This window comes from Lampetra planeri, chromosome 34, assembly GCF_965212315.1.
Source record: "Lampetra planeri chromosome 34, kcLamPlan1.2.h2, whole genome shotgun sequence".
Classification (NCBI taxonomy): Eukaryota; Metazoa; Chordata; class Hyperoartia; order Petromyzontiformes; family Petromyzontidae; genus Lampetra; species Lampetra planeri.
The window spans coordinates 2464177-2489390 of record NC_136140.1 but is presented as its reverse complement, the minus strand read 5'-3'; the positions used below and the strand labels follow the sequence as shown (position 1 = coordinate 2489390).

General features: G+C 44.0%; 1 protein-coding gene across 1 annotated transcript in view; it reads right to left on the bottom strand.

The window, feature by feature from the left end:
- LOC144729950 (metabotropic glutamate receptor 8-like) overlaps positions 1 to 25214 on the bottom strand; it is a 248734-nt gene that overhangs the window by 100597 nt on the left and 122923 nt on the right. The window contains exon 6 of the mRNA XM_078610378.1: positions 17068 to 17268. Within this exon, the coding sequence (XP_078466504.1) occupies positions 17068 to 17268 (201 nt within the window). The remainder of the gene's footprint in view (positions 1 to 17067; positions 17269 to 25214) is intronic.

Sequence of the window (25214 nt, the reverse complement as noted above, 5' to 3'; positions counted from 1 at the left end):
GCTTCTGCGGCCGTCTGGAACTCTCTCCTTCAGATATTAGGAAACCAATGGAGCTATGCACTTTGAAATCATCATTTAGATTGAAAACTCATTTCTTTAGAACTGCTTTTGTGTTCAGTTTGTTGGCCTTCCACTGCACCTCCAATTAGCACGGTTGGCTACGTACGATGCAAAATAAGTTAAACATACAAACACACATAGCTCATAATGGAGACAGAAAGGGGTGGTCACAGATTAGAAGAACATTTATTACCATTACGGCATGATGAATTATAAATAAATTCGGCGGAAATGTCTACACCAAGACCCCATATTGTTCTCCTGTGGGACCACGAGAGGATTACTTCTGATTGGCTTGGCGCCAGTTGAGATGCAAGGCTGATGTCAAATGTTGGCCATTGATGTTCGCTCTCCTTCACTCGGGACCAACAGGATCGGATTTTCTATTTTCAAAAAAATGTATTCTCGACAGAGGTTCACACGTCAGGTCTCAGAAGACAAAACACGTCACAAAGTGGTCATTGATAGTTTACTTTTTCCGCGTGTGCTTCGTTTGCTGTCCTTCCCCCGTGCTTCCGAATAGCACGTTTGGCACGTGCGGTGCAAAATAAATTCAACGTACATGCATGCTAACTATAGGAGTGAAAAAAATATGTTCATATCGAGAGCCTGACATTTTTAAAAATAAAATGAATTCATTTCATGGCTTTCTACGTGGGTGGTTTAGTCATAGGCTAATACAATTGTTGACACGCACACTGTATGTAGGATCCTCTATCACCACCGTGCTAAACGGAGGTGCGGGGGAACGACAGTGGAGCTGTGCAGGCCCTTTCGTTTAAAAACTAAAACACTTCTGGATGGTGGCCTCCTCATGCTGTGCGAGCGTCATTTTACCACGTGAAGGCGGGGAGCATAGACGTAGACACGTGGAAGTACAGCACAACAATGGACTCAGCTCCCACTGCACTCCGCTGACTGCCACGTCGCCCCGCGGATCTATGGCAACTTGTTTTTACAGTGGTCCCCTGTCCAAGCACTATCCAATGTTGCTTAGCTTCTGAGATCCGATGCCAACTTAAGAATTACGTGTAATTTGGTCATAGGCTGAGGGCAATTACTTGGATCGAAATTATGAAATAAAGATGCCAGTGAGAGCAGGTTGAAGTGATTTCGAAGATGTGCTTTGATAAAAAAAAATCAAACTCCATATATACTCGAAGAAGAACGTTTCCAATCAGCGCACATCACCTGCTACGACAAGTGGACTGTAAACATGGAGAGTGATGCAGACAATGGCAGAACAACTGAAACGTATCCAAAGAAGTTTCGATTTAAAGCTTTCGTGACTGCAGGGATTCATCTTCTTGGTTCTTTCGGTAAAGTCACGTAGGAGGGAAATAATAAAGTAATAAAAAATATTATTTTATTATTTCCAGCGTCTGACGCTGTCTTTCCGACAGACCTGTTCTTCACCTGAGGACGGCTGCTTGCGTTGTGGCCAAAACGTCGTGAGAATTATTTTATTATGTTTTATTTTTATTATTTTATTATTTCCCTTCTACGTGACTTTACCGAAAGAACCAAGAAGATGTATCCAAAGAAGTTTGGCCAGATGCGTGCTGGGAATTGCCCTGCGACAGAATGAGGAACACATGCATCAGTGACTAAATGCCAGTTTGTTGTTTTTCCCCCCACACCTTCCCAAGTTTTTCCGTCTTTCCGCCGTACCTCCGATTAGCAGGGTTGGCTAGGAACGGTGCGAACAAAGTTCAGCATACACACACGCACAGAGAATATGTTGACTGCTAAGAAACGTGGGCTTGGGCAAGACACATCGCTTGAAACATTATGGGAAAAGCATGAGATTGGAGATGACTTTGCAGCCAGAGGATGGATCACATCCAAGAGGGTGACCGCTGTAGAGATGGAGCCATGTGACTTGCCCACGTGCCAGAGTGAGGTGGATGGTGGCACCACGTGACCACAAGGGAGGCCTTCATCCAGTAGTGGATAGACCCTGATTGCTGCTGAAGATTATTGTAGCTACTGATTTGAAATGAGGATTACTGATGGTTGAAATAAGTTGCACGCATGATCTTTAAAACTAGATTTAAAAAAATACTTGATGTTCTACTTAAGTTTTTGCACAGCAGTGATCTGATTTCCAAAGTTTTAGAAGAGACATGGCTGCACACGTTAACATCGGAAACAAAATAAGAGATATGTAAAATCTCAGTAGATTTGCAATTCGACATAAAAACTAAATTATACCTTTGGTGAATCTGTGTGTGTGGGTGTGTGTGCGTTTTGTGTATAACTCGATTTGTGTGCGTACAGAATTGGGAAAGTATAAATTCACAGCACACGTACAGCATCAACAAAAATGGGTTAGATGCCCAAGAGTTATATAACTCAGTATAAAATCCAATAAGGGACATCCACATATATAATGCTTGTATGTGGTTCTGGCTTTCTGAACTTAACTATGAAAATAAATGAACCACAAATTATCAAGACATGCCTAATCAGTTCAATTCGGCAACATTGTGCTGAGTATGATGCTACATTGAGTTTTTTTTTTTATATGTACAGGTCTTGTGTTATATAACATCATATTGAGAATGAGATGGCATCCCTTGCAAATCTAATACAATAAAATCTACTATAGTCGAACGTGCAGAAGTATGCATTGCAATAATTCATATTAATATCACAGCACTCATATAATGATGTTTTGAAATATACATGTCACTTTTTATTTTATTTTTATTTTATTTTTATTGTATTTTTATTTTATTTTTATTCACTTTATTTTTATGTTTATACTCTTTGGTTATTTCGGTACAGCAATAAAAAACTGCTGAAGTAGGCAGATCTCTCGCATACTTCAGCAGTTTTTTCTTGCTGTGGTTGTCCCACCTGATGACGATTGCTTGTGTTGCAATCAAAACGTCGTGATCTATTATTTTTCTACCTACGTTAATTTACTGAAAGAACCAAAAAGTATGGATTCCTGCAGTCATGAAAGCTTCAAATCAAGATTATTATTTTTCTATCTACGTGACTTTATCGAAAAAAACAAAACATATTTAACATAACTAGGTTATGTGTCTTCTTGGTTCTTTCGGTAAAGTCACGTAGAAGGAAAATAATAAAATAATAAAAATAAAACATAATAAAATAATTCTCACGACGTTTCGGCCACAACGCAAGCAGCCGTCTTCAGGTGGGGAACAGGTCTGTCGAGAAGGCAGTCATTCAGACTCTGCCTTCTCGACAGACCTGTTCTCCACCTGAAGACGGCTGCTTGCGTTGTGGCCGAAACGTCGTGAGAATTATTTTATAATGTTTTTTTATTATTTTATTCTTTTCCTTCTACGTGACTTTACCAAAAGAACCAAGAAGATGAATCCCTGCAGTTACGAAAGCTTTAAATCGAAATAGGTTATGTGTATATATGACCGAGTTTTTAACTTCATCCGTTAAAAAAATGTGACAGTGCAGCAGTGTATTGGAGGGAGCTCGAAAGAGCTTCTCAGAAATATTTTGGCCTCCTCTTCCACGCTGGCCAGACGTATATCGGAAGAGGTCGGAGTACCCACAGTTCACCCCACTGCATGTGACATGCCGAGCGACTGCGGTGTATCCATTTAGACAGCTGTATGGACAAAGGCGGCGGAGATTTAAGAAACTTGAAACTGGACTCAAATGCAAGCCCAGTGCACTAACCATTACAGCACGGCACCATCCCTTCCTGTTTGACCTCTGCCATGAACAGGAGTGACGCTCTTCGATGATTAATAGTTCATTTGTAAACACGTGACCTTAATTAGAAACTGCACATACCTGGACCAAGGTCAAAATAGCTTGTGGTTTTGAAAAAATACAAACGGATGGCAGCGTGTGTTCATTTGGTTATCGTTCGTGCTTATTCTTCAGCAAAAAAAACCAATGTAAAAAGACACAGTTTAAACACGTATTTTTATACGTAATTATAGCTGCAACAATTTTCCGAGACATTGTTATTGGTTCTTGGAATTGTGCACGAGTGTGGAGAGGTATGCTGCAAGTAGGCAATCAGCAAACAATGCACAGGAAATGACCCGGGAGGGCAGGGAAATGATTAATCCAGCAAAGTAATATGAAGAGAATTTAATATAAAAAAGGAATAGGGGGGTAAAAACAATGCAATTTGCAGTATCTAGCGCAATGCCGAGGAATATTAGCTTATGGAAAGAGATGCAATACTAAACCCCAAGTAATTGACCTAAATGCATTTTGGTTAAGCTGTAATGCTGATGGTCTGATCTTTCAATTTGTACGCCTGGCGTGTAAAAAAGCAAGTGTCCTGGACTGCAATGCTGTGTGTTATGGGGGGGGGGGGGGGGTGCATTGCCGTGCGGCAGCATCAAAAAGGAGGGAGAAGGGTGTTCAGGCAAATGAAAAAAAACAAAAATAGATTGGAAAACCGGCAACGTGCCCTTAATCCCAGCACTTTGCAATTGGACGCTACGAGCTGGTAACTAATCCTAATTCGTTGCCTAATTTGTTCTATTGTTCTTCTGCTTAGGCCTGTGTGGTGTGCTGTGGTTAGCGTGCTGCGCTACGAACACGGTGCCCCGAAGTTTGATTCCCGTTCATGGCGAACCTGTGACGATTAACAGGTCCTGGGCCTCTTCGAGAAACAATCTCCTGAGAAACCAATCAAAACCATGACTTTTCCATACATAGCAGGTGTTACCAAAAAGATTTACAAAATCTTAAACGGACACAAGATCCAGGTCCGATTCAATACAGTACACAAAATCTGTGATCTAATCCCATTTGTGAAGGAGGTCATTCCTGACATGCAATACCCTGGAGGCTACAAACTGAGGTGGACCTGTGGTAGCACTTGTATTGGGGAAACGAAACTACATGTCTCGGACCGTGTTCGCAAACACAAGGCAGATTTGAAACATGGCAGAACCAATACCTCTGCCGTAGCTGACCATTGTTATAATGCTGTGGGCTCGCATGATATTGTTTTTTTCCGAGACCAAGGTACTCTGCAAACCTTCGGGCTACTATCAAAGGTTTCTTCATGAAGCCATCCAGATATATAAACGGACACAACTTCAACCGAGAAGATGGATACAAAATTAACAATCATTGGAATGATGTTATCAACCAGGTAATGCCTTAACTGGTTGTTGTTGTTGTTGTTTCCATCGTACCTACCGGTTTACTAGCACATTTTTATCTGTTCTTCTCCAGCTTCCCACTTCTAGCCCCCCCCAGCCTCACATCCTCTTCCCCTAGCGCTCACGCGGCCCCCTCCTCCCCCAGCCCCACACTCCCCTCCCCTCTCTCCCCCCTTGCCTCCTCCCCCCTCTCTTACCTATATAACCTCTTGCCACGGCAGATCTCCCGCCGACTTCAACATCTTCTTGCAGTGGTTGTCCCATCTGATGAGCATTGCTTGTGTTGCGTTCGAAACGTCGTGATTTGTTTTATTTTATTTTATTTCTACCTACGTGACTTTACCGAAAGAACCAAAGAGTATAGTGTACCTGTGGTTTATGTAAACATTGCTACTAGGGAGACAAAGGTGCCCATTCGTGGTTGCTGGTTAACCACCCCTCTCGCGTGCCGTGACGGCCTTCATAGGTGCTCGCAAACGGCACTTGACCTCACATTCTGCTAAGGCCTTACCGGGGACATGTGTCTTTGTTTGTGTGCATGTGTCTAGGAGGTGTCGGAGAAGGAGTGATGCTCAAGATGAGTGGAGTTCCAGGCGGCTAAAACACAGCAAGGCGGTACAGCGGGAAGCACGGGTGGTCACATCTGTCAAGTTAACCCACGACACTTGGGTCCAAGCCCTGCTCCTTCCTTCCAGCGAGTCTCCGAACACTTCCAAAGCGGCCTCGAAGTGCACCTACCCTGGCACAAGGGCTGTGGTGATGTCGCCGTCACTGAGTGGCGAATGGTGGTGGTGGTTGTTGTTGTTGTGCATTCGGGGTTTGGCTGAAGCGTGAGGGGTGTGCCCGTGCACGCCCATAACGGAGTCACCGGTGGATTGTCTGATCACAGGCGATGGAGTCCTCGTGAGACGTGGTCCACCTGCAGGCGACTGAGATGTCTGCAGTGGGCAGTGCATCAAGTCGATGTTTTGGACCTTTGGTCCAGAAAGCCGATAGGGGGTAATATGGGTTCAAATATCTGCGTCGTACGTGGTGAGGCGCTACGGGTATTCTAGTCGAAGTGTTTATTACTCGTAAAGGGCGGAGTAGTGGTGCAGTGGTTAGCGCACCTGGGCTGTGAAACCAGCAGCTTGAATTCTAAGATCGGTGACGAGTCATATCTCCCCCTCTACACAACGTGCACTGAACAGCGTGGTGAATGAAGAATGATTAAACAGCTCCAAATCCACGACCAACACAGCATGGGTGGATTGACAGAGGGCTGCGCATTACTATTGTTCATTAGCCGTAATGCTTTTGTATGGAGTGGTGACACGGTGGTTCATGCGCAGTACTTCTAACACTACTACCCAAGGTTGATATTCTTAGGTTTTTTCGGTAAAGTCACGTAGGTAAAACATTAAAATTAATGAAAGTAAAATAAAAAATAAAAAAAAATTCACGACGTTTCGGACGTCGTGAATTTTTTGTTTTGTTTTATTTTACTTTCATTAATTTTAATGTTTTACCTACGTGACTTTACCGAAAAAAACTAAGAATATGAATCATTGCAGTCACGAAAGCTTCAAATCTAGAATTAATACCCAAGGTTGATTCCCCAGCCATAGACAACACACGACTGATGCCCCGCCTCCTTCATTAGCCTGCATTGGCAGGTCTTCATCCAGTCGTGGATTTGAAAGGCCAGTGAATTATTGTTACTCTTTAATTATCGAGTATTTTTGTTCACCCAAGTTTTATGTTTCCCAAGTAGAGTAAAGTAGACCGAATTCCTCATGCGCAATAACAGCGATGGATTGGCCCATTACACCGAACAATAACTCAGCGTAGCCCTGTGATTGGTCTAATTCGCTTGTCGACAAGCGAGTGTGGGAATAACTGCTCTACACCCTTTGATGTAGAAACTCCACTCATAGCACAATTCCTCTGTTGGCATACAGTGGATTGCAGCGAAGCGTGCAGCCCTCGCCAAGGATTGGGAGGTACCAGGCCTGAGTGTGGATGACTTTCGCGTGTAAACCGCATTGCCGTACAAACAATCAACAATCGACGAATTATTACCCCGTTTTTTTCGCTTTTTTACCGGCCACAAATGTGTCGTTGTCCGAGTTCGAGGTACTTCGCTCGAGGCAGCGCTGTTTTGTAAGATGAGGGTTGCACGCCCCCCCCTCCTTCGGCGTGTTAATTAATGTGCACAGCACGCACACGGTTAAGACAGCTGGGCAGCCTGCTGGCCAGCCACGCTCGCCAATGAGCCAGTGTGCGTACTCTTAATGTGCCGATTCCCCGAGCTGCCCAGCCCATTCCCGTTGGGAATGAACCAAAGTAGAGTGAGCATTAACGTCCACGTGGCAGCAACAGCTTCGGTGCGCTGATGTCATTAACATAATCCATAAACACGGCAGAATGCATCGATTGAAATTGGGACATTCCTATGCTGGTTGCCGGTCTCTGTGCAGGAAGGCTACTTACTCATTTAATTGATCACATTGGAATGTTTTACCTGTGTACTTTTGTTTGCGAGTTGGATGCTTTGGCACCAGCACCACTGGATTTCATGGATCACGGTAAATGCAATATTGGCATAAGAAACGTTATAGCGTCAAGGGCATGTTTCAAGTGAGGTATTCGCCAAATTAGGCAGTGTTCCCCCAATAATATAGAGAGCTAGATACATGGAGTGGGATGTTGTTATGGTGTAATGATCAGAACACTGGACTTAAAGTCCATAGGTCACCAGTTTCATCTCCCAGGGTGGCCATTCAAACAATGGGCAAGTTCCTTAAATCCCCTTCCTCCCCCCCCACCTATTTCGATCGAGCAATATAAATGGGCGCACCACAGTTAGTCGATTGGCAATGGGGTAATGTGTGGGGGTACTCCTACATCTTTGAAAACGTCCGGCCAGTCTGGATGAGCAGGACAAATACAATCTACAAGAACACGCTCGGAGCTGCTGCCTCTAATGCAGGCCCTCGTGAGAGCAAGGAGACAGAGGGCCGCATCCTTCCCTCTGATATGTTCAACTTGAACCCCGTAAGAGGCCCACCGACGTGAAATGGCCTCTCTTTCGAGGGCGACCTGGGATAAATACACTACTTGAACGCCATTCTGATTCCGACCACACGCACAATGGGATCCAGACTGAAACAAAAGAGTGTCGACCGTTCGCGATTAAGGATGCGCAAATAATAGCGAGCGCATTCTTCGCACGCGTGGCACGTCGGCAGAGTCCGCGCACACTTCGCCGTCGACCGCACACCGCCTCGCGCGCCACGGCGAATGATTAATTCACGGTAAATGATTCATTCGAACATTCGAATGAATAATTCGCCGTGGCGGTTGCGTCACGTGGCATTGCACAATGAGTGCGCTGAGTGGCGCGGGCCTCGCGAAACGGGTTCTGAGCGCGCGTTCCAGGCAAAAAGGGATCGGAGGCAGAAGCGTACCTGGCAAGAGAGGGGGTGGGATAGGGGGGGGGGATTGAGGGGGGGGGGCAAATCCAGACAACTCTCACGGAACGCCGAGTGGCTGAATTAATGGTAAGGCGCGCACGGAGCAATCATTGCACACACGCGAGGGCGGTTATGTTGAAGGCAAGTGGCTACAATGGGTTCTGCACGGTTGAGTTTAACTGTACGGTACCTGAGCTACCCACCATGAGCCCAATATCATGCATTTTTACGTCCGCTGTTTTACTTCTTTTTCTGAATGAATATTTGCTTACCCGACGAGCGACGCATTTAATAATTCTGTCCAACCTCACGATTGAAACTTCCTGTTTGGTACACAATATGCCGCGTGTTCGCCCTTCATTTGACGACTTAACCAGAATGCATTGTGCAAATAAGAAATCGAGCCACTCTGCGTCCTGAGATGTTAGAAAACCGAGCGACAGTACGGTCAAATCAGGAAGGCCTGGTGCCTCCATTCACACTGAGGGATCATGGGGCCACGGTGGCGAGATGTTAACTCCCTCACCTGGTATGCAGGAGATCGTGGGTTCGATTCCGACCCTGACGCCTGTATATTTGGAGTTTGCATGTTCTCCCAGTGGTGGCAAGCATTTTTCTCCGGGTCTTCCGGATGTTCCCTTCACATTTAGAATCAACGTGCGCTTAGTGCATTTGACTGCTGCTATACATTTCCACGTGATCAGTCACTTCGTTGAGATATCGCTTGCGATAGCTAGGTTCGCTTCTGAAAAAGAGCTGCATTGCTCAGTGGGCCTCACGAGCAGAAAGTATTTAAAGAAGGCAAAGGAGCAGCTATTTTATTTAAATCATCGTGAGCAGCGATACGCTACCCACTGCTGGACGAAGACCCTTCATCGTTATGGTCATCCCTCATGATCTTGCGATGTCATGATCTCCTTGATTTCTCCAGGATAAATAAAGATTCCGATTCGACATTGCTCCTGCACACGAGCTAATCTCAGCGCTGCGTCTCCACGGCGGTCATCGTTTGCAGGCGGATCCCTCTCCTTTTGCTGCCGTTCCCACTATCAGTCGCACCAGTTGACCGTCCCACTGATGTTTACTTATCCGGCTGCACTTACGATACAACACATTTATTATGAGGCCTGATTTGTATTATTATTAGTATGAAAAAGGGACATGGTACTATTTTGGACACATATGTAGGATGGACAACAACAGGAACATTCAGAGTGTGTTGTTGTTGTTGTTCGGAAAAAATGTAAGGAACCGGAAAGAGAGGAAGAACTCGCAGAGAATATGTCTTGATGACGATATCGCGAGAGAATGGTGCCAGCAAGATGTGGCCCACGACTCGAGCATGTTGGCACAAGGCCGAGGAAAGTGGAAACAAATGACGAAACGTGCAGTGGACACCCACACGGGGCTATCTGCGCCTATGGATCGTGATGATGATGAAGACGGAAGCTTGTGCTGCCTCCGAAACGTCGTGATTTTTATTTTATTTTTATTTTACTTTTATTCATTTTAATTTTTTACCTACGTGACTTTACCGAAAAAACCTAAGAATATGAATCCTTGCAGTCACGAAAGCTTCAAATCTAGAATTTTATCCATGAGTTTATCTTTCTTTCAGCATAACCCAGCAAAGTATTGGTCTGTGCTTTTTAGTGCACTTTCAGCTTTCGTTCCATAATTTGTTCCATTGTGTGAGTTTCCGCTTCACGTGTCATAACACCAAATGTGAAATTATTGACAAGTTTCTTCTCAAGGAATGTTGTTACTTTTGCTTTTCATTATCAAATAAAATGTTCCAAAATCACTCCAACCTACTTTCGCTGGCCCGTTTGATTAAATATTTTCCAGCCATGTTCAATAACCATCCTCCAAACACATCCTGTCTGTTGAATGTTCCAGTTTTGCCTTCCCATCAATAATTTTGTTTAGTTTCCGTGAACTTGACACGCTTGACTAGTTTTGCTCATATATTTGTTTTCCCCCCCCGAACTTTTAGCTCTCATTTATGCATAGTAAAGCAAAAAGGTAGGACAGATTGAACGGTATTTTTATCTCAATTAATATATTTTAATCAATCTAATCATGTCCATGCTTTAATAAAACATGAGAATTACTTAATGTCTGTCGAGGAAAAAGTAACATATACATGTTTATAATCTATATATATTAAGACAAATTACGTGACGTGGGTCATTTCAGGCACTTAAAATGCAAGCAGTCTCTGTCCAACAGTTGCTATTATCAATGGGATTATGAGTAAATAAAATGGCTCATTTCCTTTTTGTATCGGCTGTAATGAAGCTTGAAGTCCCCTTGCCACCTAAGAGCCATGGCACGTTTGCTATTCTCCCCGTGCAAACATTCGAAGCCACAGAAGTAGCTCTACATCTCTTTGGCTTAAGTAGGGCTCCACAGTGCCTCAATTATAATAACATTCAAGGCTACTTACTGCAAGTTGTGGCACTTGGTTCCAACGCACGTGCAATGGGACCAATCTTGGCCAAAACAGAGTGAACTCGAGCAGATTTGCGTAACACTGGCAAATGTCAATGTGTGGCAGCTTTATCCACAGCTCCCCAATCGACGCAATCCTGTAATTTCTCCAGCACAAGTTTGGACAAATACGTTTTTAACGAGAGCTATCCATCACGCGAAACCCTCTGCGAGTCACGCTGTCACTAACCAACACGTGTTCTATGTGTGCGCGCGTGTTTCGGTGCGCGCGTGTGTGCCTGGTGTTGGCCACCAGCCTCCTCGTGTGCCATACCAGCCTTCATAAGTGCTCGCTAACAACACTTACCCCAAAACTCTCTCCAGGCTATACGGGGGATCTTTGTCTTTGTTTAGATGGTGGGGAGCGGTAGTGTTGTGGTTAGCATGCTGTGCTACAAACCCCCACGACCCAAGTTTGATTCCCGCTCACGGCCACCACCAGCGACGATTATTTGAACCGGTTCTGGGCCTCCACCAGGTTGACTCAGCCTCAAATGGATACCTGGTGCGGTGTGTAAACATCGCGACTAGGGAGACAAAGGGGGCCGGGCGTGGTGCTGGCCACCCACCCAACCGTGTGCCGTGCCAGAACTTATAGGTGCTCTCTAACAGCACTTGCCCCCTTTTAGTTTGTTAAGGCTACACGGGGGGTCTTTGTCTTCGCCTAAGGTGCTCACGAACAGCATTTGCTTGAACAGTGTGTAGGGCTGTATGGGGCATCTCTTGTTTCAAGTGCGTGTGATTATTTACGTGAAAGATGATGCCGGGCAGCTGGCAGCAACAACGGGAGATGAAGGAGCGATGCCCACAATGAGTAGAGCATTGTGCAAATAAAACGCAGACATTTGAAACAAGGGAAGTGTCAATTTTGTATTTCTTTTATTTTTTGTATTTCTTTGTATTTCTCCGTGACCTTGAGCAGTGGAGCCATGAATTCGACATCTGTCTCGTGACCTACCAGCAAGCCTTTTGCACCTAGCCTGGCACATATGCCGTGATAACATCACTGCTACTTGGTGGTGAAGTGTGTATGGAGTGTGTATGTTTGCTTGTGCCTGTGTGGGAAGGGGTAGAAGTGCTCGAGTAGTGTGGGATCGTTGGTGCAGTGGTTAGCATGCCGTGCTATGAACCCGACCACCCAAGTTCGATTCCAGCTCACGGCCAATACCAGTGACAATTATCTGAACCAGTCCTGGGCCTCCCCTAGGTCAACTCAGCCTCAAATGAGTATCTGATACGATGTTTAAACATTGCCACTCGGGAGACAAAGGTGTGTGATGCTGCTGGACATCCATCCCCTCGTGTGCTGTGCCAGAATTCATAGGTGCTCGCGAATAGCACTTGCCCCAACGGTCTGTTAAAGGCTATATGGGGGGTCTTTGCCTTTTGTGGGAGTGTTGGCACAATGATGAGACAAATGGAAGGAAAATAGGCATGGCTATGAATATATATCTGTGTGTGTGTGTGTTGACATGTAACTACTCTGCCAACTAAGATAAATCATTTTAGAATCTAGTTTCTCTGCATAATTGAAATGGATTCACATGATCCCATATTAAGCAGGAGGCAAAACCAAATCCCTGAACGTCGTTGTGACAATAATCAAAAAGAACCAACGTGAATTATGGTTGTGCATTTTAAGCGAAGCAAAAACACAACAAATGGATGAACACAATGATGCCACGTGGTTATGAAAATTTGAATTTCTTTGCCAGCAATGGAGTAACCTTGATTCGTGCCCCACATTGTACGTGAATGTACAGTCTGTTCTACGACACCGCGTATTTTCATCACGCGAGTTGGATAGAGCACAATCAATGTATTAGGGAACACGTTTTTTTTTTTATCACGTGGATGCGAATTGGATATAACGCGATCGAGTGAACAGAACTACGTCGCACGAGTAGAAATACGCAATACAGTATATAATTTAATGTTGGGTTCATCTATGGCAGTATATAGTACTGTATATGCTAAGAGAATAAAGTTTAGATGGAAGTATATTATATACTTCTTACGACGTAGAATTGTAATTTATTATTTGTTGTTAGTAACTCAGCTTATTGTAGAGTATAGTAAGTTTCAGTTTATATTTTAGTTTTTTTTTATGTAGTTTTTACTTTGGTTTTCTACGTGGTTGTTTGGTAAATGCAGCTACATATCACTAACATTCCTTTCCTTTATTAACGCTGTTCCTTGCGCCCCCCCGTGGTGCTGTTGATCCTGCATAATGCATGGGCATAATGGGACTTTGAAACCCCTCCGCCCACCTCCTACGCATTGTCCATTGGTATGCTAAATTCCTCTTCATATGCACATTCTTTTGTTAAGGCGCTCCTCCTCGCAACACCTATATAAGCTCCTAGCTTGATAATGTTCTCATTCTTCGCCTGAGGACGGCTGCTTGCGTTGTGGCCGAAACGTCGTGAGAATTGTTTTATTATGTTTTATTTTTATTATTTTATTATTTCCCTTCTACGTGACTTTACCGAAAGAACCAAGAAGATAGAAATACGTTGTTGTACGGCTGCCTCGGCGTAGCATCGCACAAGGCGGGATGCTGCTGGATTCTTCTGGATGCTACCCACACGCCTCTTTGTTCAGCCTGCGTACGCATCTCACGTGTTATCGCGGACTCTGCATTACCCCCATATTATATATCATGTATTATTACGCCATTTTCCATAACGCCCTCGTTCCTCAGGATCGCAACCACCGCGTTATAGGAGACCAGACTGTAAATAATTCCCTTTATGTACCCAGCAAAACTGCACTGAATATGAATGTTCGAGATAACAAATTCGTGAATAACGAGGGAATTGTTCCCTTTCTTAGGGAAAACTTTCTGTCTGGGACCTTTCTTTTCTCTGTGCTACTTTGTAATGGCATTGGCTGTATCACACCATGCATTGGCTGTCACTTTTGGACCGATGTCACCCTGAGAAAAGAGACAAGAAGTCTCCGTTGGCGTGTCTCCCAGTGATATAAAGTGAATCAATCAATATGTCGATCAGATACGTGCAATGTGTTAAATCAGTGAGCTGATGGACGGTGTGGAATGTGTTTGCCGATGTCTACGATTCAGATGCCGCGGTTAACCATCTCACTTTGTGTCCCTCCTATTCTCAAGGTAATGCTTGAGACGATTTCCTGGCACAGCCGTTAACCATGTATATTTGATCTTACTTAATTATACCAGGGAGTGCGTGCAATTAATGTGCAATTAATTAATACAAGATGAACATGGACTCAATAATTAATGCAATTGTGTTTTAGCAAAGAGGCTAAACGTTGTATGATGTTCTTAGGAACAATGGTATGTACTCTACAGGAATGGTCCTAATCCCAAATTTACTTCCTTATTTATAGTGGAAGATTTCATAATCAACGATTTTTGGGTTTAGATCGCGTTATTTATAAATGTGTCATAACCCTCCACCACCCGACACGGCCAATCAGTAAAAAAGTGTCACGTTGAATTGCCCGATGATGCTGGATGCAATTACCAGCGAAACGTCGTACTCAAATTGTAAATGTTGTGGTTTCACGCTTCAACACACCGGTGGGCTAAAGCAGTGAACTATTTGTCTTTTGTCAACGTGACACTTTTTTACTGATTGGCCGTGTCGGGTGGTGGAGGGTTACGACACATTTATAAATAACGCGATCTAAACCCAAAAATCGTTGATTATGAACAATATTGGTCGCGAAAGCCTACGTGTTAAGTGGAAGATTTGTATATATAAAAAAAATAAAAGAAAAACATTGACACGTACAATTGAACAATTCATTACAAATATCAATGAGCACAAATCCATGGAGCACCTGGAGAAAATCCCTGCGTACAAAGGGATTATTCAAATGCCCACTCAGACAGGTTCTTGAGCCCACATGAATCATTAATCTCCTGGTCACCTCACACCCCAGCTGGTATCGGAGTCTCACCGACCCTTGCCTCCAAAATGTAATTGTGATTCTTGCAGTCATGTTATATTCTTTATGATCAGATTCTACCAAAAATATCTCCCTGATCTGATCAGCCAGTTGGGACCATAGCCAATTGCTGTACCACCACTCTACCCCTTGTATAATCGGAAAAAAATACTTTGTGACCTTTTTTTATAGAAAGTTTCATGAGTTTCACTGTGTCATTCGAGAACTACAAAGGATACGGTATTCATGAGTCACAAATATTTCCTCTAAGCCGGCTTTGTCGTGTCAGATTACAGCCCAAGCAGGGCCAGGAGCTATGAATGGGCAAAGATACATTAGCTCTTGTTCCATTCTGATCTTCCCATTAAGACCACCTTTTCATTTCTCTGCTTCCAGTGACCTTTGGGGACATTTCCGATCTGAGTCTGGCTGCTGACAATTCTTGACGTGGACGAATGATCAGGTGGTTTTGGTTTGACATCCCTGATTTTTCACGTGTCCACCACACGCCGCTTGTATCACTACTGCAGCAGCAGCAGCTCACAGTTGTCTATCGACGGTAGTAAGCAATCCACATGCAACAGCAAAGTTTTACGTCGAAAGCGGTCGCGCAATTTAAGGTCAATATAAAAGCAAAGCATTGGGCTACGTTTCAATTAATCCATCACCAACATTGCAACGTGCACATGTGTCTTGCGGGCAGTTGGAAGCGATCGTCCTTTGGCAACGATGGAGAGCAGTTGAGCGATGTTCACGATAATGAGCGCAGCGTCGGGCGAACTAAAACAGAGCAAGTTGGCAGTGCGGAGCGAAGGTGATGCATTTGCCAGTCATCTCATTCAGTTAATGCACAACACGTGCGTCTGTCCCGTGACCGGCCCCCTGCCAGTGAGCCTTCGACACTTAACGTTGCCTCAAAGTCAACCTAGCTAGGGGCGAGTGCTGTGGCGATGTCGTCACATATCTGAATTATTCTGGGCCATCCTTAGGTGAGCTCAGCCTAAAATTAGAGCATGGTGCGGTGTGTGAACATTAGCGCTGGGAAGACGAAGGTGAGCTTGATGCGGGGGCTGACTTCACTACCACCACCACCACTTCGTGTTGTATGTCAGTCTTAATAGGTGCTGCCTCCTAACAGTGCTTGGCCACATGGTCTATTACACTAAACACAAGCTGTTAGTATATATATATTTGATTGTATGTCGGGGTACACGAACACATCCGTGTGTGCGTGTCTTTGGCTCTGCAAATGTGCATCTTTGTGCGCTCACACGCATGTGTGAGCACACACGCAAGTGCGCATGCACACACGCGCGAGCTCAAACGCACACGTACAGCTCCACAGTGAGTTTGGTGGTGGAGGGTGGGGGGCTGGTTGGGGGGCTGCATGGGGCTATGCCCCCTCTGCTGAATGCTCAGCCTCTCCTCAGCCACCCCCCACCCCCATATGCATTCTTATAGATAATTAAAAATAAATTGCTAAAATATGTAATGCCAGCGGAGGGTTTTAATTCAACATTAGCAGGTTTGGCGAACACGCTTGACCGTAAGGAGTGTGCTCGTGTTTTGGTCTCAGTTACAGCGAATCGGAATGCGTACACTTCCAGGCTAACCTACAATCGAGGGGCGCCCTGGGCTCCTGCTAGAAACAGATCGTACCGTTACCCATTCCGTTCAGCCTTAAACGGTCAATTAAAGTTTATCTTACGTCGGCGATGCCGCGTGTACGTTGAACTCCTCTCGCGCCGTACGTAGCCAACCGTGCTAATAGGAGGTGCGGGGTCGTTTCGTTACTCCATTTAGTTCGGCATTTAACGGTTTATTTAAAGTAGTTTATCTATCGTCGGCGACGATGTTGTGCCCCTTCGCTCAACTTGTTTGTCTGCTCCCCCCCCGCCGCCGCCGCCACACCTTCAAACGAGGGCAAGCTGCCGGGCACGCCTAGCGCGAGCGAGCTGAGCGAGCGATCGGGGCTCTGCGGTAGGGGGGTCGCGCCTCACCTGTGAAGTTGACCTTGCGAATGTAGCGCAGCAGCTCCTGCCCGTTGACGGGGTTCATGCGCGGGCAGAGCCCCACGGCGTCCGGGCACAGCTCCTGGTGCATGCTGTGCAGAGCGTGCGCCATGGCGTACACCGCGTCGATCACGAACGGCACCTTCCCCTCCTGCTCGTACGGGGCGTCCACCCCGATGCGCTCCTCACCTGTGCAGACACAGTTCTTCAGCAACTGGTGTGTGTGTGTGAGGGGGGGGGGGGTATTGTTGCTAAAAGTTTTTTGGGGGGGGCTTACGCACGCTCGCACGCTCTTCAGCGTGTTGTTGAAACGGGCCGTGCGTTCCCCACGTCCGTTCACGAATAAATGTCGGCTCGTGCCAATTGTCTCCCGGGCAGCGGCCTGGTACGCTTCAAATCTCTCCGCACCACAATTGGCGACCAACGAAAAAAACCACCCCCAGGCCCTGCCGTCAAACTCCACGACGCTCCCATCGATCGCCTCCCGTGCCGCACGGCTCACGCTGGATCAATGGGCATGAATCAAGTGAGTTCATTGCGCTTGCTCCAAACAAACTGCACACAATACCCACATGAGAACTCCTCTTATCTGTGACCCGATTACCCACAACTCCTCTTATCTACTGGAGCTGTAGTTTCAGAGGGGAAAAATAACTCCAATCATCTGTTGTCCTATTATCCGCAGATTATGCTTAGATTTTTCCATCTTGCTTTGGTGGACGGATTCATATCATGTGCATTTTTGGTGGATAATGAGGCACGTGGCTAATTCATTCCATTATCACCTTCAATTCTGAGCGATTCCCCCTCCCCCCCAAGAGGGTCCTGCTGAGTGTGTGCAGTAGAGGGCGATGGGCGCGATGTAAAACCCCAAATTAGTAAGTTGCGGTTCCGTTTTTCAAACTCGCCAAATTTTGGCCCTGACGCCAGCACACAATGGCCCACTCTTGCGCTTGACACCGGCGGAGATTTTAGCATCCACCGTGAAGCCGACGGCGCGCATTATGGTGCTTGTTGCTCGCAGAGTAATAACCAGGGCGGACGCTGGATTCCAATGGCGGACCTTTGCAACAAGTGGTGAATGTGCTACAGAGGGGTAATTTCACTACCACAATTGCGTGACGAAGCACCGGTGCCTGACGCATCACTATTATTCGCTGATGCATCATTATTATTGCCTGATGCATCACTATTGCCTGACGCAGCACTGGTGCACAGTAGAACATATTTTAAACCAGGGTAGCCCTCGATGAACGTCAACTTCTCTAAGCCATCAGCAGATTCAACAGGAGTTCAGATGTTTGAAAAGTTACACCCTGCTTATGAAACCTAAAAAGTCAAAACCTTTGAAGACGTTTAAACGAGAAGCAAGTGTTGTCCGTGAGCACCGAGATACACAAATACTTTAACAAAGACAAAGATCTCCTTGGTTCTTTCGGTAAAGTCACGTAGAAGGGAAATAATAAAATAATAAAATTCTACATAATAAAATAATTCTCACGACGTTTCGGCCACAACGCAAGCAGCCGTCGTCAGGTGAAGAACAGGTCTGTCGGGAAGACATTTTATTATTTCCCTTCTACGTGACTTTACCGAAAGAACCAAGAAGATGATTCCCTACAGTCACGAAAGCTTTCAATGGAAAGACAAAGATCCCCCGTGTAGCCTACATAGATTGTTGGGGCAAATGCTTTTAGCGTGCACCTAAGACAGACGGCAATTCGCAGGAGACGAGGGGGTGTGGTCAGTGCCATGCCTGGCCAACTTTATCTCCCAAGTGCTGATGTCTAGACACTGCACCAGATACTCATTTAAGGCTGAGTCGACCTATCGGTAGGCCAGGAACGGTTGCGATATCATTCATCATTTATGTTAGTCATGGCCGGGAATACATTAACAAACATACGCACACGTAGAAAATGTTAAAACAAAAAAAATATGTATAGAACAAAACAGGAGGAAAATGTTACATTCAAAAGAGCAAGTGACCTGCATCTTTCATATAATTACACACATTTAGTAAAGCTTACACAAACAGGTATGACTAAGTGCTGCCTCTGAGCTACGTCTCTCCATCTCTCCTCTGGGAACGCTTGATTTTAATCGTCATTATAAATTATTAACAAGTCGGTAATTGCAAACAATGAATGCGCTGCATAGTCTAAGTGAATGTCAAGGGCGCCCTGTAAGTTGGCTGAATAGCCGAGGCCATGAGAGCACAATATTTGTTGCGCAATATTAACTAATCAGGGTTACAATTCATCGCTTTGCTTTCTTGCATTGACGCAAATCAATGTCGAGCTAATACAGGGACCGTGCATTATGATGGGAACCTCTTTTTTAAATGTTTCCGAACGTACATTAAAAAAATTATATTATTGTAAACAAACCTTCTTCGAGGACGGCATGGTCAGTTATGGTCTATCAACTGCGGGATGATTGCTTTGAGTTGTCACACGACCCAACAAACCATCTCACTCCTCTTCTTGGTTCTTTCGGTAAAGTCACGTAGAATGGAAATAATAAAATAATAAAAATAAAACATAATACAATGGAAATAATAAAATAATAAAAATAAAACATAATAAAATGAGAATTATTTTATTATGTTTAATTTTTATTATTTGATTATTTCCATTCTACGTGACTTTACCAAAAGAACCAAGAAGATGAATCCCTGCAGTCACGAAAGCTTTAAATCCATCTCAGAATTATCATGGGACCTATTTTTTGCCAGTGCAGGCCAACCAGTTTCAAAGACGATGCATATATTGTCAGAGCATGTTTGTTTGCATGTTCACCACAAGTACGGTGTGGTTAATGCAGACTTGATTCCTTGCAAAAGGTTCATATTTGGTGTTTAACGTCTTAACACAACCCCTGTTTTATTGCCAGAAAGGGTAAACCCCTATTATATATTTTAAAATCTCACTCCTGCACATAAACTGATCTCATTGCTTCATCTAGGTGGTGATCATCCTCTAGGATGTTTTCATCCTTTGGCTGAAAATCCATCTCCTTGATGAGCCCTGTCCAAATGCAATCACTTTCTGTAACAGTCAAGACTGTTACATCTCTCTTTGTTACTCGATTCACCTGTTCCCTTTCCTGTATCCGAATATAAATCCGACCGTGAATATGTTTGCATTTCTTTGTGTTCATTTCAGTTTATGTGCCATTTCATTTGCCAGTGTACCATTTTTTTCTGATCCGCGTCACAGATGGCTGAATGCAATGATTGAAAATGTTCTTCTTCGGGGACATTGGTATGGCGTTTAAATATCATATGCAGTGTCATGTCATGAATATATTTTTTGATCGAAAATGGAATATTGTATGGGGCAGTTGAAAGCGTAAGCCTGAATCCAACGTAATAATACATTTAAAAAACTCATAAACTGCTTGAAATTACTTACAGCCCTATGTCAATATACTGCCGTGTGAAGGCTTAACTGTGCCTTTCAGGCATTGGTTTCTTAAATAACTCTAGGATCTCAGATTTCCCTTATGTTTAATAAATCTCCCAAATAAGAACACGAATATATAATCAGTGTTTTATTATGTATCCCTCAAAGCCACACTGAGTTGGAGGATTATTTTTTTTTTCAAGAGGCTCCTCCATTTTTTTTATTTAAACTTTGTTTTTTTAGCAGTGTTAATACGTTGTGGGAGGAAACCGCAGAAACCCAATAAAACTCAAAATCTAATCTGCCTGAGTTCATCCGTGGGCCGTTTCGCAAAATAGAAAACCCCGTGGCGAAACTTTCAAAATTATCCAACTGAAACACCGCGAGGATTCATTTTGAGGGCAATAATATTTTTTGGAGCCTTCGGATTATTTAAGGCAAAGGTTTGACCTGTGTATGCACCATCACCACTTCAGGATTATGAAAATATAATTATGTCCGTGCCCATCCGAAACTACATTGTTTGACGACCTATGTCTCCCTTATCAAGAAAATGGGACGCATTATTTCCCTCTGACTTAAAGTCCTAATTGATTGATGCACTATTCCAAAGTGAAAACAAACGACATCACGTCACGATTATAATAATGATAACGCGCATATTTAGAGCGTACGAGAAGGTTCGTCTGAAATCGTGGACCCGCCTGTGTACAAAACATGAAGAATTCACCGTCAGGTTTTATCGTATCACCCCAACGCCTTCCATCACGCGACTCTATCCGAGACAGCACTTACGCTGCCAGAAATTAAGCCCCGGGCTTTGTAGATAAACGCTGCCGTTATCTTCAAGGGTTGGAAATGCTGCTGGACATCAGTGGAGATCATGGAAACTGGCCATAAATAATCCTTCCCTCCTGCGTGGTAATGCGCTCGCAAAGCACCGTGTTCAATGTACAATAGCCGTGCAAGGTGGATATGCTTCTGTGAGAAATTGCACATTAAAGTGAAGTTTTGATAAAGCAGGAATTTGCAACTCCATTCCATATGCTGTCCTATATAGTCTATCCATCGACGGCAGCCAATATCAATCACCCCACCCCGTAAATTAAGCGGTGAACGTCACAGAGATCTGTTGATTGGTAAACAGAGACAACAGATTGGTAGACCTGGGACAGCTTACAGAACGTGGGTGCCCCCCTGTACATCACACAGAGGGAATATCTCTACAAGTGTTCAAAGTTAAAGTTAATTAAATTTAGCGAGACTCCGTCTGGGTGCTGTGCTGCCGCAGTTGAACGGGTTCACGAAGTACCGAATGGGAGCCAGAATGGTACCACTGAACTAATGGCGTAAACTGTGTAGACGAAAAGACCTGGAACAACTTAAACGTGTGGCTTGGAGATTCCAAATTATTTTGAATTTGAAAGAAGCATCGTCTGATCCACCCGATGAAGTGTTAAAATTGCAGTCGAATTTTGTGCAAAGGTTCACATGCAAGCTCTGTGAAAAAGTTCCACAAAGGCAGTCGGAAAGAGCTGTAAATTGGCCGATTTTGAGCTCTGCATGCGCAGAGAAGCATAGCCATAGCAATGATACAACTCTCTCTCTTTCTCTTGAATAGGCAATTGTAGGAGCATGGGGAGGAAACATTGATCGTGAGTATTATTTAATGGGATATAATACAAAACACAATGCAGGATTGTAACTGGCTGCGCGTAGAATTGCATAAGTAATATTGCAACTCACAAGCATTGATGGCTTTGCATATAGAAACAAGAAACTGCCATAACACAGATCGTGTTTGTATAGAAATTAACAACGCTATCAATAATGCATGCATAATTTATACTTTGGTCGAGAGAAAACATTCACGGGAAAAGACAGGGCATCTGTGCACTTATAAAGTATCTCGTGACAGGAGACGGGGGGGGGTGTGTGCGTACACACACGCGCACGAGAATCGGGGAGGGACTCGGCATCCTTGAGTACAATAACAAGGGAGGCTGTCTTGTCGAATTAATGAAACAATGAGAGGGTGGGGGTGATGACTTCCGACTCAGGAATACAACCACATTTTCCTATAAGCTCTATTATTTGTCGAACGCAGTTTTTTTCCCCACGTGATATTTTGCAGGAACGTAACCCCCGCGTTTGACGAGGTCTGCCTGTCGTGTGGGATTCAGGAATGACCTATGACATGAAATTTCAGGCTCTCGATATGAACATTTATTTTGCTATCATATAGTTGTTGGTATGTATGTATGTTGAACTTCGTTCGCACCGTACGTAGTGAACCGTGCTAATCGGAGGTGCGGGGGAAGGAAAGCAAATTGCATCGTTTGCTTTAACTGGCTGACCTGCCCCTACTGGACATCTGCAAACAAGAGCTTCATATTTTGATTTAAAGCTTTCGTGACTGCAGGGATTCATATTCTTGGTTATTTCGGTAAAGTCACGTAGAAGGGAAACAATAAAATAATAAAACTATATATATATTCCATAATGTCTTATATTTTTATTATGTTATTGTTTCCCTCATACGTGACTTTACCGAAATAACCAAGAATATAAGAACTTCATAGTTCATTAGATTACTCCAGGATACATATGTGAGTGTTCAGTCATTGCTCCACTTTCTGATTAACAGCCAGATAAAGTCAATGCACTTGTCTGTAGCCCCGAGTGCTTATGTTATTGAGCCACAGGCGTTTATTTGTGGCTCCAAGTGGTTTTTAGCACAGGTGTTCTGTGAACTCTGAGCACCGCATTGCAAAATGATTTTTTTTTGTGGTTGGTTGAAAAAAAACAGTCGACACAAATTTAAATGCACAATGAGTTTACAATGTTAAGCTGTACAAAAAAGCCAATTACAAAAATTTAAAGCGAATAAATTGAAAAGTGTCTATGGCAGCGGTACAAGGCAATCAAAATAAATGAATGGACAATTATATTTGCTCGAATGCTATAAAATTAAATACAACACATTTGGTTTACTAATGCGGGACTTTCATTATTTGCATGAACCAAGGATAAAGCAGCATGATGTGTACGATGCAACGTGTCAGACTAAGGCTGGAGGCGGTCGTCGTCGTAACCCTAAAACACGGTTACGTTATTGCATCAGATATTCCATAATAAATGTATTTCGTCACAAAAAAGACCAATGTTTCTAGGATCTATTTATATATATGTGAATAAATATTCATTTTTGTTTTAGTTATAATAATATTACATACTTTACTGTAATATATATTTCAGCAGATAACATCAATAAATCATATACAGTCAAATTGCATTGTTATAAACACATACATACACATTCTAAAATAATGCTTTTTTCTGATTTCATATCAGCTGCATTCCGCCGATTCTATAAAAACAAAACATTCACAAATTTTATCCGGGAAAATATTTTAGTTTTACTATATCTCTTATAATTCCTATCTTTGATGTGCAAAAAAAAGCGACATCATCTGTTAAAGACTCCGTCGTATATAATTGTCAACAAAGAATTGGAATAATGAGCAAAACACCTGAAGCAAATATCTCACTGAATTTCCCGCCGAGGTAGTTGTTTGTAGAAATGAGCATTCATCACCTTGAGCGTCTCATTAAAAATGCAACGCGGCCTCAGGTGGTCCCCGGGAAATTAAACAAAACCGAGACGTCTTCGACTCCCTGACATCGCTACAGGACTTGTTGTCACCGCGGCCTGCGCCTGTAACTCTGGGATTACCAAATGAAAGCCCAGCGCTGCAGACTCAGGACTTTTCCCTGCACATCAATTTGATTTTATTTCACATTCAGCCATAATCTGGAATTAGGTAAAGAGGAAACAAAAAAGCGAACGCATGATTTCATTTTATTTATTTGTTTCGGCAACACTTGAATTTCAAAAGCGTCGCGTTGAAGGACTGCCTCGTAAATGTGAACGACTTTTTGTGGTTAGTTTGTTGTACTTCCCCCCGCACCTCCGAATATCACGGTTGGCTACGTACGGTGTGAAAGAAGTTCAACATACATACATACATAAACAATGCCCTGTGCTTCTGGCTGCCCCCCCCCCCCCCATTGGCACCACCACATCGTGTTGGTATCCTCAGCCTGTAACCTCCCACTGCTGGGCAAAGGTCTCCCCCATTCTCCATCCCATTCCCTACTCCCCTTGGCTGCTCCTGCCCAGCAGTGAGCTCCGAACCCTTCCGAGTTTGTCTCGCCATCTCTTCCACTCGCCTCCCGCTGCTTCTCTTCCCTTCGCTCGGTCTCCCCTCCCCTCGAGTGAATGCGTCTCTCAGTCTCTCGCCACTTGTTCTCGCGACGCCTGCTGACCATTTCAAGCGGACTTCCTTTTCACCGACAACAGCATCGGTGATTACCGTTCTTTACCTTATTTATTCAGATCTTTACTCAACTCTTTTACTTATCATTCTCAACACACTTCTTTACATAGTTTCTCAGCAAACTTATACATGTTTAAAAGGTTTACTTGTTAGTGGGTTAAAAGCTAGACACACGTAACGTTAAGTGCTAGCTTGGCCCAATAAGGTTTCTGTGAGAAATCGGATCGCCTCCTTCCCGACGGCGGAGGGGACATGACTTGCATGTCAGATGCATTGTTTGGGAACCCGCTAGCGATGCATTAAACGATACAATTGGAATATTTTTGCATTTTCCCAGTTTTAGTCTGTGGATCACGAAAGTCGTCGCCAACAGTTGAAACAAGTAAAA